Source organism: Aythya marila (assembly GCF_965140915.1).
Source record: "Aythya marila genome assembly, chromosome: 2".
NCBI lineage: Eukaryota > Metazoa > Chordata > Aves > Anseriformes > Anatidae > Aythya > Aythya marila.
The window spans coordinates 26,107,981-26,124,048 of record NC_139043.1 but is presented as its reverse complement, the minus strand read 5'-3'; the positions used below and the strand labels follow the sequence as shown (position 1 = coordinate 26,124,048).

Genomic DNA, 16,068 nt, shown 5'->3' with positions numbered 1-16,068 from the left:
AGATTAGAGTCACGGGGGTACTAATTCTTAGCCCTAAAGACAGAAGCTGATTGCCAGCTGGGATTATGGAAGAATTCCCTCTCCTTCCTTCATCTCATAGGTTACCAGACTCCATCTGGTGGGTGCTGATTATCTCTCTATAAAACACTGTAAGAAAGAGTTGATGAATTTGTTATTGGAGAAGCCAAATTGGTTTGGCCAATGATCTTCTATTACGGTATGATAACTCTTCCAAATAGTTCAGTGCTTGAAACAGTGGACGAGGTAATAATAGATGCTTATATTTGCTCCTTTTCTCCCTCCCCCTCAACTAGAACAGTTCAAAAGGTAAAAGTCATGTTTTCATTTTCACAGATTCCTTACTATGTCAGCTACAGACAGTTTGGATATATTTTTCTGGCAGAAACATTGCAAAATCTATTCTAGGTCAATGACTTCCACTGTCAGGATAATTCAAAATGTTCAGAAAGCTCTAAGGAGAAAAATATATCACTCACTATTGGCATTACGCAAGCTTCCTGAAGAGGTATTGACTGCATTTATTGTAAAGAATTAAGAAGTGGCTTTAGTGTCATTCCGTTCATGAATGTCCTTTCCTTGCAGCTGATCCCATATAATAAACTTTGCTACAAAAACTAGCATGAGCTTTGACTAGATTCAGGAGAACAGAACTGTGTATATGTAATGCTGTGCTTTACAAGCAGAAGGTGATGCCAGCGAAATGCACACCGATCTGTGTGTGTGCAGGACACCAGGCAGAAGAAAGGCACACACATGTATGCGATAACCACTAAGATAACTATGCTTACTAAAGCAATTCCATAAAACTCACTGAACTGACACTGTTGAATAGCACACGTGAGTTAAGTATGTGTGCAAATTCTCTGGTGAGGGACAGACTCATGAAGATGCCTTGTCTTGAACTGAGCTGTGTATGAGTGTGAGTACGTTGCCTAGCCACTTGTACTTCAGAGGAGACACCACCATCAGGAAAGGCAGCAGGTATTTGTACAGCAGGTCATCTGGAGATGCAAACAACCTCTTCCAGTACTCCTGCTTCCCCCAGTGACATGGATTATTAACGGCAGCTGCCAAGGGAAGACTGCACTCAGAGGTCACTAGAACTGCTCTTCACACTTCCAGCAGGCACCAACTAATGGCTGGGGGTGTGTGAGTGAGGGAACCTGCCCAAAAGATCCCCTTATATTGCTCCCAAGGCTCCAGTTCAAAGAGAGTGGACATCAACAATTTTTCCATCTCAGCTCTACGAGTGTACCTGGGAAAGAGCATCTGACAAAAAACAACCATTCTCTCCACAAAACATGCAGAAGGCAGGGCCCTGGTATCATACAGGAAAGGAAAACAGTCAGCAAGATATAAATGCATTATTTCCTTTCATATCTAAATTCATCAATATTAGCTGTAGCTTACTTAACAAGCAAATGTTTAAACCTACAATAAGAACAAAACCATCAAACCATCCTGAAATCTCCATCTCCAAAAATAAAAGCTTTCTGGAACCATTTCTAATTTTGAACAGCTAAAAATCAACATAGCCCATTAGTGTCAGCAGAGCATCTGACAGCACGGCCATCAGGATCTGACCAGAACCTGGGCAGGACACTGATGCCACACAATGCTTAGCAACATCATTAAATCTTGTTCCCAGTTTATAGGAAACCGGGAAAAAAATCATGCATTTCTCAGCCAGTCTGTGTAAAACAGAAGAGTGATCTTTCTGTTTTTTTCTCCCATTAAGTTTTAAATGAAGCAAAAATAGAGGCAGTTGCACCACACTCTAGCCATTTCTTTCCTCTAATTATGTATACATTAGTAAGAGGCTGCTAACCAGACAGTATGCGAGTATGCACACAGATCCTTACACATCTATTTTAGTTAACAATATTTAAGTATAATTTTTACTTTAATACTAAAGTGATTTTTTTTTAAATCTGGTTGTGATACTAATGCACATGGTCATTTTTCCTGTGAAAATACAGTATCTTAAGCTTACTCATGAGGAAAATACAGAAGCTCACGCATCTCTCCTTGATAAACGAGACCTGTCAGAAACCAGCTATCCTTGCACACAGGATGCCTACCTAGTATTCTTGACAATGTGAGATCTACAGCAATGGAGAAACACTTTCTGCAGTGTATTATTTTATGACAAAGGGGGTCTAGATTACAACCAGTCTGACTGTAATTCATACACCATGAGAAGATTCTGGGAGCATTCTGTGTGAAAATCACTTCACTTTTCTTCCTTCCTCCAAACCCGTTATTTTTCCATAGAAGCAAGTATTCTATTCTGTAACTTATTCAATAATAATTTCACAGACCAAGCTGATTATGTGAGTACTTACCTTTTTCTTTTTGTTCTTTTTTTTGAGTTAAAACATCAAACAGAAAATACATATAACATTTGCTTTGTGTACTGAAACACAGAAGACATTATTCTCTGTCATAAGGATGTTATGTTCAGACGTCCCAGCTCTGCAGAAACCTAATAAAGTTGATATTCATTTTTATAGCCAACTTGGTAGGAATACTCACAGCATGTGTGTCTTCACAGATATGACCCATGTAGCTACAACTGCAAATGTTACACAAAAATATATTCACCTGTAATTATGCTATGATTTTTAAGATTTTTTTTCCTAAATAATCTCTTTTAATAAAAACCTTGACCAACCACCCCCACAACACTTTGCAGAATACATATTCCAGTATTATTCCTTAATGTTGTGCTGGAACAGGCATGGGATTTCTGTAGAAACCTGTATATAACATCACTGGCTGGGGGGAACTGCACATCTTACATCCAGTAGTTTAGTCATGGTTCAAAAGAAGTCAGCCCCAAAATCATCAATTAAATGTTTCAGCTGTATTCAATAGAGAGGATTTGGAGAGCAAGCTGAAAGGTGCCTACAGAATGGTTGCTGCTTTGCAATATGCCAAAGATATTCCTGGAATTATTTTGTAGAGTTAAATGTTTGCTGAAATTAACAAGCTATTAAGCAGAAAAGCTATGTGACAGAATATGTTTTTAAATGGCAAAACAGTTCATTTCTCAGGAAACACTGTTCTTATTCATTTACAAACATTTTACAGTCTTGTATTTTCATTCAGTTTCTAGGCTACTAATTATTTTACAGATGCTTGCAGTGATGCCTTTCAGTTAACTACAGCCTAGGATCAGACAGTCAGAATCCCAGAGATGGTGTAGGGACACGGGGAACTCAGTGAAAGAATACTGGGCTGTTAATCAAGCCAGTACTCTCAACACTACAGTGCCCAGTGCCCTCCTCCCTCAGAGGCTGCACTGGAGAGCCCTGGTGGGCTCACTACCTTACTCCTCCAGCCCTGGGGCTGTAGTGTGGCCAGCAGAGAAGGGACAAAAACCTCTGCTTCTACCAAAATAGACTGACTCTCCTATTAGAGAACCCAGGTAATCTTAAGTACTTAACCACCACTTCTTACTTCTAAAATACTCACCTGACCTTTCCTTTGGTGTTTCTAAGAACAGTCGCAGCAAAATTTTGTGTAACACCAACCAAACTGATGCCGTCAACTTCCACAATTTGGTCATTCACTTGGATCCTTTCAGAAGAAAAACAAATATATAAATAAGTTATGGTGAATTCTGGTGAATTCTTGGCAAAACTCAGCATACAGATTTTTTTAAAAAAATTGATTTTAAATGAAGACTTTAAACACAAAGTCATTCATAAAGTGACTGAGGTAAATATCACACACGCAAATCAAAAGACTTTCTTCCCTGAATTGAGACTGTGCCTTCCAACATAATATTGGCAAGTGCTAGGAAACATCATCAAGGGAGCAATGAAGAATGTATCTGTCTGCCCTTGCACATATCATAAATCCAGGTTCAAAGTTACCACTACAATTAACTGCATCAATCATCCAGTCATTTTCCCTGTATATAAATACAGCAATACAAATTCTTGCATTTGTCATATGACTTAAATTAAATGAGATACTTGAACAATTCTTATATCATTCTTTCCAAAGCCAATTTTGAAAAACAGCATAAGACATAGCTCTGGTATTTCACGCTAATGGAAAAAAATGTGGTATTTAACTAAAACAACCTGCTCATCTGTAGAGAAAAGAGCTTGTGCATCAGACTTAATTGTGACCTACTCTCTTAAAATATTTCATCTAACTTGCTTCAAAAAGATGAATTCCCAGTGTAAAAGAGATCATGGAGCACACAACAATAAGATCTAGGGCTGTTTTAACAAGGACTATCTGTTTGAAACCAAATGCCAATTTCCAGTTGATACACTGTTCAATGCAGGAAAAGTTAGGAGGAATATGAAAAGCGCTGCTTTATCTGAAACAGGCATAGCTCTGAAGTCCCTAGGGCTGGCATAAGAATCATCTGGATTACAAATATTTGGAAGGAGGACTACTATTTTAAACTGTCCTCTAGAGATACACAAACTCCTACAGCTTCGAAAATGAAAAAAAAAAGAAAAAAGAAAAAACAAAAAAGCATTCAGAATTAGTCAAAATGAGCAATTTTCAAGTACTTACATAGATGTTACTGATCCAAACAATACGGTTTATAAAGCAACCAAGAAACAGCTTTGAAAATTTTCCATTTTAATTATATGAAACTAACTAAATAAAGCGATTTAATTTCTTAGGATATCTTAGTGATAAGATTTCTTTTCAAAGACGAATTTTCACAGTAGAGGCCTTGAAAGAAGCTGAAGCATTTTGACTTGGGGAACACATTTCACTGTAAAGTCTGAGCCGATGCTTTGCAGTTGTACATGTGTTCAAGCTGTGTCTTCAATTCTTGGGACTCTGCTGATGAGTAAGAATTTCAGGATTTATTCTTTGGCAGCCTCACAACACGGAATGTCACTGTGTTCTGGAAGGGTTCTCCCTTCTGTACATAAGGAATTCCTATCTTGAAAATCACATCAGGCATTTAAATCTCAATTTTTATTTTTATTTTTTTGTGAAGCATTTAATAAATACACCTATCACATTGGTATCTATTGTATTTGGATACTGAAAAATTAATATTTTTACTGTAATTTAGCAAACACGAGGAGCAGTCAGATGGCAGCAGGTGTTCCAGGAAAGGAAGTTTAAGAAGCTGGTGCCCACTGAGGGGGAAGCTGTCACTTTCTTGGAAGAAAACTATATGGTGGAAGAAGAGATTCCTTTGTAATGGCAGCTTAGCTCCAAAACTTTACAAACTTCACTATGCAATGCTACTACTGTTCACACAGATACACAGCACACTATTTCAGGTGAGGAAATGTCATCGTAGAGAACTGTTGTCTGCAGCTTTGTCCACAGACTGCAACTGACTGATTCCATTTGTCTTTCAGATTTTGTTTCTCCTTTCTTGCCTGTACGGCTCCTAAATTCATTTCCAGCTCTTATTTTTATGACCATTGTCTTCTGAACCTCTCCTTTGGTGCATACACATATTTTAATTATACATAAGCATGCATATATATCACACAACATGCAATTAACATAATTAGCATTCAAATTATATAATTATGTTTAATTCAAAAAGAAGTTCCCTGTCGCTTGCCGTGTACTTTGCTGCATTGCCCAGACCAAAACACTCTCACAGCCATGTTCTCCTGGTGGTCTCCCTCTGCTGTGGGCGGCCCCTCTCCAGCCCCCTCCCAGTGCAGCTCCGGACTTTCCCTGTATCCAAAATGCAGCCCTAACCCCCACCGCAGGCAGAGCACCAAATAAGCCACCCCACCCACCCTCTAACCAAAACTGTGAGGAGCCTTCCCTTTTTTTGTTGGAAAGCCCCTTTACAGCCCCCTCCACCTGGGGCTCTAGGCTTCCTCTGTCTCTCAAATCTAATTTCCAACATGAAAGAAGAACTGGACTCAGCTTGGCAAAGCCTCAATTGTAAAGGCTTAACTGATTTTATCACTAATGACATTGGTAATTTTTCTGATAATTATTTTCTAATGGCCATGACTTAAACCTCTGCCTATGTAAAGCAGCACTTCAATAAACTAGCAACTACAGAAGTAAACCAACTAAAGTCAAATAAATACTTGCCTAATTCTGTATGATGAACTTGCCTTGCTCTGTATGATGAACTGAAAAATTTAACCTGTGCAGAGGTGAAGGCCAGAGTATTTTTCAAGTTAGTAACTATCTAATGTTTCAAAACAGTTGTTCTTGATGTTCTCAAAATACTCTGAAATGACTCATCATCATATTCACTTGAAAGAAAAAGCTATTAAATTAGTCAAGAAAAAATTTTTCTTATTCGCTCTAAGGACTGATGTTCTATTTTACACACTAATAATCACTCTTATTACTTATTAACGTGCTTCCATTTGGATTTATCTCAAAGCGCCCTCCTTGGTTAAAGACTGCCACAAAATGCCTTTTAATATGCCAACTACACACTTACTACATGTTTGTTTTTATCAACTTGGATCAAGCCTGTGCTTCCCAAATATTGAGAAACCTTTTTGTACAGATTCCAGGTCTCCAAGTACTTTCTATCATGAGTTGATGGGTCTTGCAATACACGATCGAAATTATCCTACAGATATTAGAATTGTAGAATCAGTTAGGTTGGAAAAGACCTCTCAGATCATCTAGTCCAACCTCTAACCTAGCACTGCCAAGTCCACCACTAAACCACATCCCTAAGGACCACAACCACACATCTTTTTAATACCCCCAGGGATGGTGACTCTACCACTTCCCTGGGCAGCCTGTTCCAACGCCTCACAACCCTTTCAGTGAAGAAATTCTTTCTAATATCCAACCTAAACCTCCCCTGGTGCAACTTAAGGCCATTTACTGTAATTTATTTATTGCAATTTATTTTAATAATAATAATTTATGTATTGCCATTTATTGCAATTTATCATAATACTTAAAATGATAGCTTCAGAGAGGCTGCTTGAAGATTGCTCTTCAATTATTCAGAGTATCTGATCCAACCACTGAAATACAGTTTCATTTCCTGTTTGGAGACTTTGATTTGCTATCAGTGTTAATGATTAACTGGGCTTTTCACAAAGAGGAAGTTAACAGGACCCTTTACAGTTGATGCACTTTATTACAGCACCGGCTGCTCCTGACTGAGAGGATTACATATCCCCTTCTCAAGTGAATGATCAGTCAGGCTCTCAAAGAAAATGAGAGGGCTATTTCTCAGCTGACTGAACATTCAGCCAGTTGAAAACCAACACAAATATTAGAATAGCCAAAGAAACATATATATATTTTTTTTTTCTCAGCTGACAAGCTCCTTTCAGAAGCCGTCTAGGGAAATGAAAGAAGAGCCTTGTAATTGAACATTAACTTCTGCAGCCCACTCAAACATGTGAATTATGAGCGGAGCAGAAAATACAGATCATCACAGACCAGGTGTGAGCTACTCTGATTTTCAACCACAGATTTTCACACAGAATGCCAGTAGTGAGCTTAATGCCTTTTGGCTGAGCTGGAGCATACCTTTCAGAAAAACTTTAACTTAAATTTAAAGTAATGAATGAATCTATGACATCTTAAGATGTCAGCTTCTCTACTTCCCTTCCTGATGTTTTAAACCTGTGATAAATCAGTCCTTGGCATTCAAGCTGGGGTCTTATTGCCAAAATCTGTTAAGATACCTGCAAGCCCAATCTGGAAAAAGCTATGCTTTAATAGTTTCAGAGCAATGTTATTAAACTCTGCAGACCCCTGACAGGTAGAGTCTTCTGATTTAATTTGTGTAGGGCTTCCACAGCAGAACAACCTTCTGGCTGGCATTTTAAGTACACAGAATGGGTAATGCACACCACTTCCATACTTTGCACAGGATGAAAAGTTGTATCAGTAAGGAAAGTATTATTGCAATATAGTTTTTAGAAGACAGCATAGACTTTAATTTAGAGTTTATTCTCACTCTCTTTACCTGTTATTGTGGTTAGTATTACTTGTAACTACCATTACTAAACATTATATTAGTCCATTTTTACATAAGTAGAGAATGCATAATTGCTAATATATCAGTTAAGTAATATTTTAATTGTACGCAAATTTTCAAAGGAATAAAGCAATGAATTACATGGATTGGAAGATGTTTAAGAATACCTTTTATCATTAAATGATTACACAGTAAAGTGCTTTTCTAACTTATAATGAGAAATTATGGCCTGATTGTGGCAGGTACTGTTTAATACAGAGACAACTCTACCCCATATGGTAAGACATACTGTACGTTCAAAAGAAATTCTTTGAACTGCATGTACCAAGTAAACAATTCTATAAGCAGACAGGTTTTCCACGAGCACTGTAGAAGACTACAAAACCCAATCCATTCCTTTAATGGGCAAGATTTATGGTGCAGCTTCCTACTGCAATCAAATAACGCAGTTTCAGTGCTGCAGGGGTGAAAACTGAACTTTGGAGAAGTATGCATATTTAGAAATACAAAGTAGCAATCTGTATTAGTAAGCTTAAAAGGGAGGTGCACTTAATAAAAGTTAATAGCTCAGAAACACCAAACTATTTTCCTAATCATATGTTGAGCAGAACTCTTTTTCATAAGTACTGATTATTTAAAGCTGGTTTGAAGCCAAAAGAACGTGGGACCTCAAAACCTTTGAAAACTAAACTACCTTCAAAAGAAATGTACAATTTGGAATCTCCAGCTTTACTCACATTAAGGCATCTTGCTTTTCAGGCAGTCACACACATTGGCAAATCTGTTCTCCTTTAACCATTTAAATTTTGCATCAAACTAGTGTATTTTCATATGTAACTTCAGGTACTTGAACCATACCAATAAAGTCTCAGAATTTTACAGCTTTCAGTTATCATGATATACATTAAACTAACAACTCTTTCTGAAGAAAAACATAAAACATAATAATTATTGCTGGGAAAGTTTCCAAATATTGAGTCTAGTTTACCTGCCATCTCTTTCTGCTGCTCCACCTTCTGTTACTGTTTTGACAAATATTCCCAGTTTTTCAAGGCCTGCATCTGCTCCGACTCCCATTCCAATAATGCTTATGCCAAGTCCATCTTCATCTGTGAAAAAGGCAAGCAAAGGCAGAAACTTCTTACATTTGTTTTATATAGTTACCTTGTAAGTAGACATTTATGCTTTGGTTCCTCTTGGTTTTCCATGTAAACAATGTTAATTCCTTTTGATTCCCCTTCAACGACTTGCTATTCTATTGTATTAACTGCACACAAAACTACTGCCTTTGCTGTATGAGGAGCTTAGAACAACAATCAAGATTTTTATTCTGCCAGTGGAGAATGAAAACATCACATAAACCACTGTGTGCCATCACGTGTTAGGGCAGTGACATGAAACAATTTTCTTAAGAAAATAAGGAATTCCACGTTTCTTAACTTCTTAATTCCTTATTAAAAAATTCTTAAACTCCAAAAAGCCCAGGCCATTAAAATGGATTCATGGAAATTCAGGATAGGCTGTGTAAGCACAAGTGGACTTCCTCAGACCTGCAGATAGGTTTCACATGAACAGGAACTGACACTCAGACTACATACCTTTTTCTAGTTCAACTGGGAAGAGCTCCAGCTTTTCCACACGCTTCTCAAGTTCATACTCAGCTGATGCAGCTACTGGGTCAACTTCATCGTTTCTTCTGTCATAGTCTTCATTGGAATATGTATTGAAAACCTGTGGAAACAGACCAAAAATTACTCAACTATCTACTCCAGAAAAAGTGCCAATTTGTGAAAACAGCTATTGCTTTTATCCTGTGATGTTGCAGAGTTTGAAAAGGCTTTTTTAAAGGCTTTTTAAAAAAGGCTTCTAAAGCTTGTTTTCATAGTTCAGATGCCAGAGTTTGCCAACCTAATTCACTTAACTGCCCACATTTGGCAGTAATGAAAGAATACTTATTATTAGTAGTAATAATTTTACTGAATTTCAGTCCCACACTGTATCATGTTTGTTAAGTCAAAGAAAAAAAAATAATTTTCCGTATCTCCTCTTTCCTCTGCATGGGCATCCTACAGAAGATTCTATTACAGAATCACAGAATCATGTAGATTGGAAGAGACCTCCAAAATCACCAAGTCCAACCTCTGACCCAACAACAACTAGCTCTATCACAGTTTCTCTCACAGTGTAAAGCGCTGCACCATGGTGTATAGCTGTACAGCTATTCCGAAGGTGGCAGGAAGCCTTTTTTTTTGGCATATAGCTGCACTTAGAGGCAACTCAACAGCTGCCTATGGAGCCAGGACACCAACTTGCTGCCCACAGCCATGCCAGGAGCTGAGCTCCTCTCCTCCTGAGGTTCACCTGCCACTTCCACTCGTCAAAGACAGCAATGGACTTTCAATACAAACTAGGCACCTATTTCAAGAACAACGACTGGTGTTTAATCTGTTACTGTTAAATGGAGATAAGTGAATACAGAGATAGTAAGAGATACGATACGTCAGATGGCAGTCTAGAAAAACAGAGAAAAACATCATGATTAGTCATGTGAAACAACTCTGAAGGTTTCTTTTGAGCGCCTTTCAGTAATAATGACAACAAAAGTGAATTTAGAAAAAAAAAAAACCACACAGTAGATTACATTGCTACTGACCCCAGTGTCTGTGTCTCCCCTATCCAGGTGTTTGTCAACAGAGGCTGTGAGCAACTGACTCCATTTCTGAGACCAGATGGACGCACTTCATGCTTAGAGAAAACAAATTTTTGAAAAACAATCCTGCTTTCCATCTAATCAACAAGCCAAGTGAAAAGAAGAAACAGTGATGACATACCTTCACTGGGAGATGCTGACTGTCCCAGAGAAGGTAGATAAATCTGTGCCAGGTTTGCTTGGCAGACCCTCCATCACCTATAAACTAGCAGCAGTGCCATGGAAACCTTACAAATACTCTGGGAAATGGAAGAAGCAACCATGTGCAAGTACTGATAAAACTGTCTCATGCAATAAAGACCTCATTGAAAGGCTGCTAAAATTTACTGCACATTAAGTTCTTTTAAATAGTGAATATATTAATGTTGCAGTAAAACACTCTTCTATACCACCATAAGTATAGTATCTGTATGGCTAACACAAAACAGCTGCAAAAAATATTTGCAAAAAGATGTTTTGTTCAGTGGGAAACATTTAACAAATTGCATCTTCCAAGAAAACTGACATAATGAACATTTTAAAAGAACACACAAATATATCTTGTATTGTTTGTTAGTAATATTGATGCAAGCAAAACTCTGTTAATTCTGGAATAATGATCCTAAGAAGCCTTCACAAATGTATCTAAAAGAAACGGAAGACAAGTCACACACTGAATGCTGTGCACTGCTGCTCTCAAGCCCTCCCCTAGACTTCTGTTTGGGGATGCACCACCTGCATCCGCATCCCGTGCCCTGGGAGGGCCGTGACTGATGCGTTACCTGCAGCTCCTGCTGTTAGCCCCACGCAGCGTTTGCACTGCCAGCTGAAATGCAGAAACAGAACAGAGGGTTTCACTTTACAGCCTGACAGAGGAATTCTGAAGAGCCTGTTGTTGCTCTCTGTTTTTCAAAGACTTAATGTTTTTCTCTGTTTTACACAAGGAAAAGCATTCTTCACATTACATATCACTGCTCGCTGCTTCTCTGTGGGTCTGAACACTTGAAGCGAGGAAGAAGCATGAACATGTTTTTCTATGTAGGCAGTGGCAAGCTAGAAATCAACCTGCAGATCTAACATATGTAGCCTGTACGTAGTGAAAAAGAAGTAGGTACAGGACAAAAGGCCATCCCATTTACCTTTCTGTTTACACATCTCTTCCCTGTCACAAGACTAGATCAAGAGCTCTCTCCCCAGCACATCAACTTGGTGGCAGACTTCCAGAAATGACTGTTAGCACTACGGGGTCCAAATCCAATCTTATTTACACTGACAATCAGCATTAAGGATCAATTGGTGAAGCTATACCCAATTAAAACTTTAGTGAGCTACGGTTTGACCACGAAGCCCCTAGGTCTGAAATGCAGCAGAGTCACAAAAGCAAGTACAGGTTAAGAAGCACTGCTGTGAGTTTAGCTTGGATTGTCTAATTTATCAACCTGATAAGAGAGAGAAACGTGTGTTTCAACTGTAGAACAGAGATGGATGTTATCGAGGGAAATGGAGGTACAGTCACCAGCTGACAAAGGATGGCAAGAGAGGCAGTATTGCTTGAAGAACACACAGATTAGATGAGGGTGAGGTATGGGAAAATACTTTATCACAAAATGAGTATGTTTATTTCTCGATTCATTTTCATCATGTTAACTGGCCCCACTTGTTTCCTTTTGTTCAATGGCTGCCATTAGTATATATTTAGGGCTACGAAGATGGTGAAAGGCCTTGAGGGGAAGACGTACGAGGAACGGCTGAGGTCACTGGGCCTGTTCAGCCTGGAGAAGAGGAGGCTGAGGGGAGACCTCATCACAGTCTACAACTTCCTCGTAAGGGGGTGTCGAGAGGCAGGAGACCTTTTCTCCATTAACACTAGTGACAGGACCCACGGGAACGGGGTTAAGCTGAGGCAGGGGAAATTTAGGCTGGACGTCAGGAGGGGGTTCTTCACAGAGAGGGTGGTTGCACACTGGAACAGGCTCCCCAGGGAAGTGGTCACTGCACCGAGCCTGTCTGAATTTAAGAAGAGATTGGACTGTGCACTTAGGCACATGGTCTGAACTTTTGGGTAGACCTGTGCGGTGTCAAGAGTTGGACTTGATGATCCTTAAGGGTCCCTTCCAACTCAGGATATTCTATGATTCTATGATTCTATATTTCAGCAGCAGCTTCAGATTAGCTGCAAAGAGACTGGATATGCTTCAGGAACATTTTCTTTTAAAGCCTCAAATCATATATTGACCTCTTGTTTGGGATGATCTTTATTGAACCCAATCAGACAGAAACCATGGCTTATAGGATCTTGCTTACTTCTGTGTAATATTTATATTTGTACACGAGAAGTGAATTAAGGATAGTACTGGTGGTGAATACTGTTACCATTGTCTTTAAATACAACATGCCACTCTTATCTGCTTTCTTATCTAAGCATTCAAAATGAGGCTGTAGGATCACTGATAGCATCAAGGTAAAAAAGTCTGTGTTTCCTACCTGGCATTAACTCACCATATTTTGTGTATTGGTCATACGATCTTGCCCATTGCCCTCAACGTGTGTTTTTACAGGAAGAAAGACGAAATTCTATTATGCCATTTACTTCATTTGGCACGATCACATTTAATGGTTGACTGATTCTATCAAATGAATCTACCAGTATTAAAACTAAGAAAAGGAAATTCGTGGTTGGATTTTTTTTTCTTTGTGACAGTCAATCCTCCATAGTAACGAACCACTTGTTCGTACAGACATGAGAACTGTCAGTCAAGACTTCGGTCTGCTAAAAATATAAAAGTTATGTTTTTTTTTCCCCCACAAAGTATGTTTAGCTTAAGTAGGCCTACTTCACCAAGTCTGTCACCACTGTGTTTCCTAGAGCATGCACAGGGTTGCAGATTTACAGCAACTCTCCCATTGCCTTGATAAACCAGAGCTGGTTTTGCCCTCACACTGGTTAAGTACCACTTCAAGGAAGTCTACTGAGCTGTTTCTTAAAGATTTTTTTTCGGGAATATTCAGTACATCATCCTAATCTGTGCTTGTACCTCTGAGGATTTAGAAAAAGCAAGTTTTCACAGAATTCATCTTTGACATTTACAAGAATTTACAAAAACACTCATAAGCACAGGAGGTGACAACCTAACCAATACTCAGGCTAAATGTGTATGTCAAGACCACCAAAGCCTGGAGAACTGACTGGTTCACCCAGACACGACTGTTAACAGAACTTCTGTCTTCGCTAATGTGAAAGAGAAAGGGTCATCAACAAGTCATCTGGCACCAAAAAAAAACACAAACATACGTGACCACTTGCTTTTCTTTCCAAGAGCAGTGACAGAGCACAGTCTAGAAGACACACATCACTAACTGCAACAGTACATGTTGCAGATCCTAATTCAGAAAAAGAAAAACATTCTAGATGTAGTAATCATTTTAATGAATAAGACCAGAAAAATGCAACAGCAGTTGGAAACTGATTCTTCTGGGGAAAAGGAGAAGTTGTATAGGAAACCAAAATTGGAGCATTTTCTTGCAGCTCTCAAGTAGCAAGAATCTTTGCAGAAATTTGCTGGCAGTAGTCAGGAGGTAGTAACAAATTTTAAGGAAGTAAAAAAGGAGATGAGCTATGAAGAACCACATGTGCTATCCTCCCAACTAGCCAGCTCAGTGCTGTGTTCACCATGCTATTAGTGCTGCATACTGTAAACCCTGCAACATAAAAACTGACTCGTGTTAAAAAAGTCCCAAACAGACTGAGTATGCCCTGGATATGTTTATACTTCCTTGTCATGTTGTGCCAAGGAACAAGACCTGATCCTTGGCCCAGGCTCTGCTGCCTGCCTGGCTGTCTGTGACTTTTGTCGAGGGACTAGTGCCTGATATGGGGAATGAGCTGTGTGTGAGCTGCATGCTGCTGGCACCTCTTTGCAGCAGCTGTCCTACCACATCTGCAGTCACACAAGTCTTTGACACACTTGCAGTCTCTCTTACGGACAGCTTGTGATCACACCAGGTCATCCCACCTCAGGAGCCACTGCCAACATAAGCTGGTGACCACTGTGTAATGCCTCCTATGAAACCATGCCTTCCACCCACCGCTGCTGTTGCTGTGATAATGCCCACTCCTCATGCCTCTGTCCAGAAATTAAAAAAAACAACATCTAAGATCCAACCCACTTAGCTGGATCACCATGCACAGGAAAGCAGCACAGCAGAAAATGGCACAAAACATTCGCAGTAAGTCATGCCTCTGGCACCAGTTCTGGGGCAGGGAGTAGTTGTCACAACCACTACCTCACTGTAACAATGCCACGTAAGAACAAGGGATTGCTACTTTTCCCCAACATTTTCTTCTTTCTGAAAATTCAAGGGTTTTTTGGTTTCATGGGTCTTGCACGGAGCCATGGTTGCTGCTACGGCAGTCACGTAGCATCAAGAAAATGAATGTGCCTTCTCAGAGACACACCTGATGCTCATCGCTTCAGTGCAAGATGCTTGCTTTAGTACACACAACAAGCTCCATCAGAGTGATAATTATTATTATTAACCTCCTCGTGTGCTATTTTTAAAACTTGAAAAATTTGGCACAGCTTTGTTCCCTATCTTCCTTGCATAAGCAGCAGCACACGAATAAATCATCTCCCTCCACATCCTGGCAAGAAGCCCTGAGAAGGATCAGGTGTTCTTTTTGATATACAACATTACCATGCAAACATCCAACGCAGGAAGGTGAATAATTACAAAAATGCCTTACAGTTTCTCTTTTTATTATAAGGTATCCCCAGGATGCACGATGTATTTCGTGGCAGGGTATAAAAAGACCTAAGTGCTGTGGAGATAATGACAGAGGACTCTCACATGGAGGGAACAAAACTTGGCACAAACAGTGTCCGTATTTGGGGAGTGCAGATCTTACGAGCACAAACTCTGACCCTTTGCATCACCCATTGTCCCCCCAAGGAGAATAAACTTGCTTTCCCTGCACTGAAATTGGGAGAAAACTGAAAGGTACAAATGCTAAAGACAACTGATCGCCTGACACTATGGATGCATCCTCTGTCAACCTTCATTACGACAGCAATTACAATTTCCTTCTGCTGGTTCTGCCACATACACCCCATTAACTTTGGGAAAAGATGAAAACTCTGAAGTTGTCTTTAATGCAGACATGGACGAAAAGCATAAATATTCTGTACAAGAAGTATTATTGTTAATTTAATTATAGCTACAGCTGGAGTTTCAGACTGTCTCGTTTCAGTGATTGCACAGACAAGTTCTGTTTTGACTGGTAGCAAGAATACAAATGAGGAGACATTAATTACACCATTTTGACAAAGGACATTCAGAAAAACATTACAAGCTGTGGATGACACCTTCAATATTTTCTTGGGTCTTTAAGTCTCCAAAAGCACATAATGGCACCTCCCTACCACCTGTG

The 16,068-nt window shown here is 39.3% G+C and overlaps 1 protein-coding gene across 6 annotated transcripts in view; it reads right to left on the bottom strand.

Annotated features, from left to right (window-relative positions):
* PPP1R9A (protein phosphatase 1 regulatory subunit 9A) overlaps positions 1-16,068 on the bottom strand; it is a 160,427-nt gene that overhangs the window by 58,884 nt on the left and 85,475 nt on the right. For all 6 annotated transcript variants that reach the window (XM_082752523.1, XM_082752520.1, XM_082752525.1 and 3 more), the window contains exons 3-5: positions 9,550-9,682; positions 8,940-9,060; positions 3,499-3,603 (exon numbers count right to left, since the gene is read on the bottom strand). In XM_082752523.1, the coding sequence (XP_082608649.1) occupies positions 3,499-3,603; positions 8,940-9,060; positions 9,550-9,682 (359 nt within the window). The remainder of the gene's footprint in view (positions 1-3,498; positions 3,604-8,939; positions 9,061-9,549; positions 9,683-16,068) is intronic.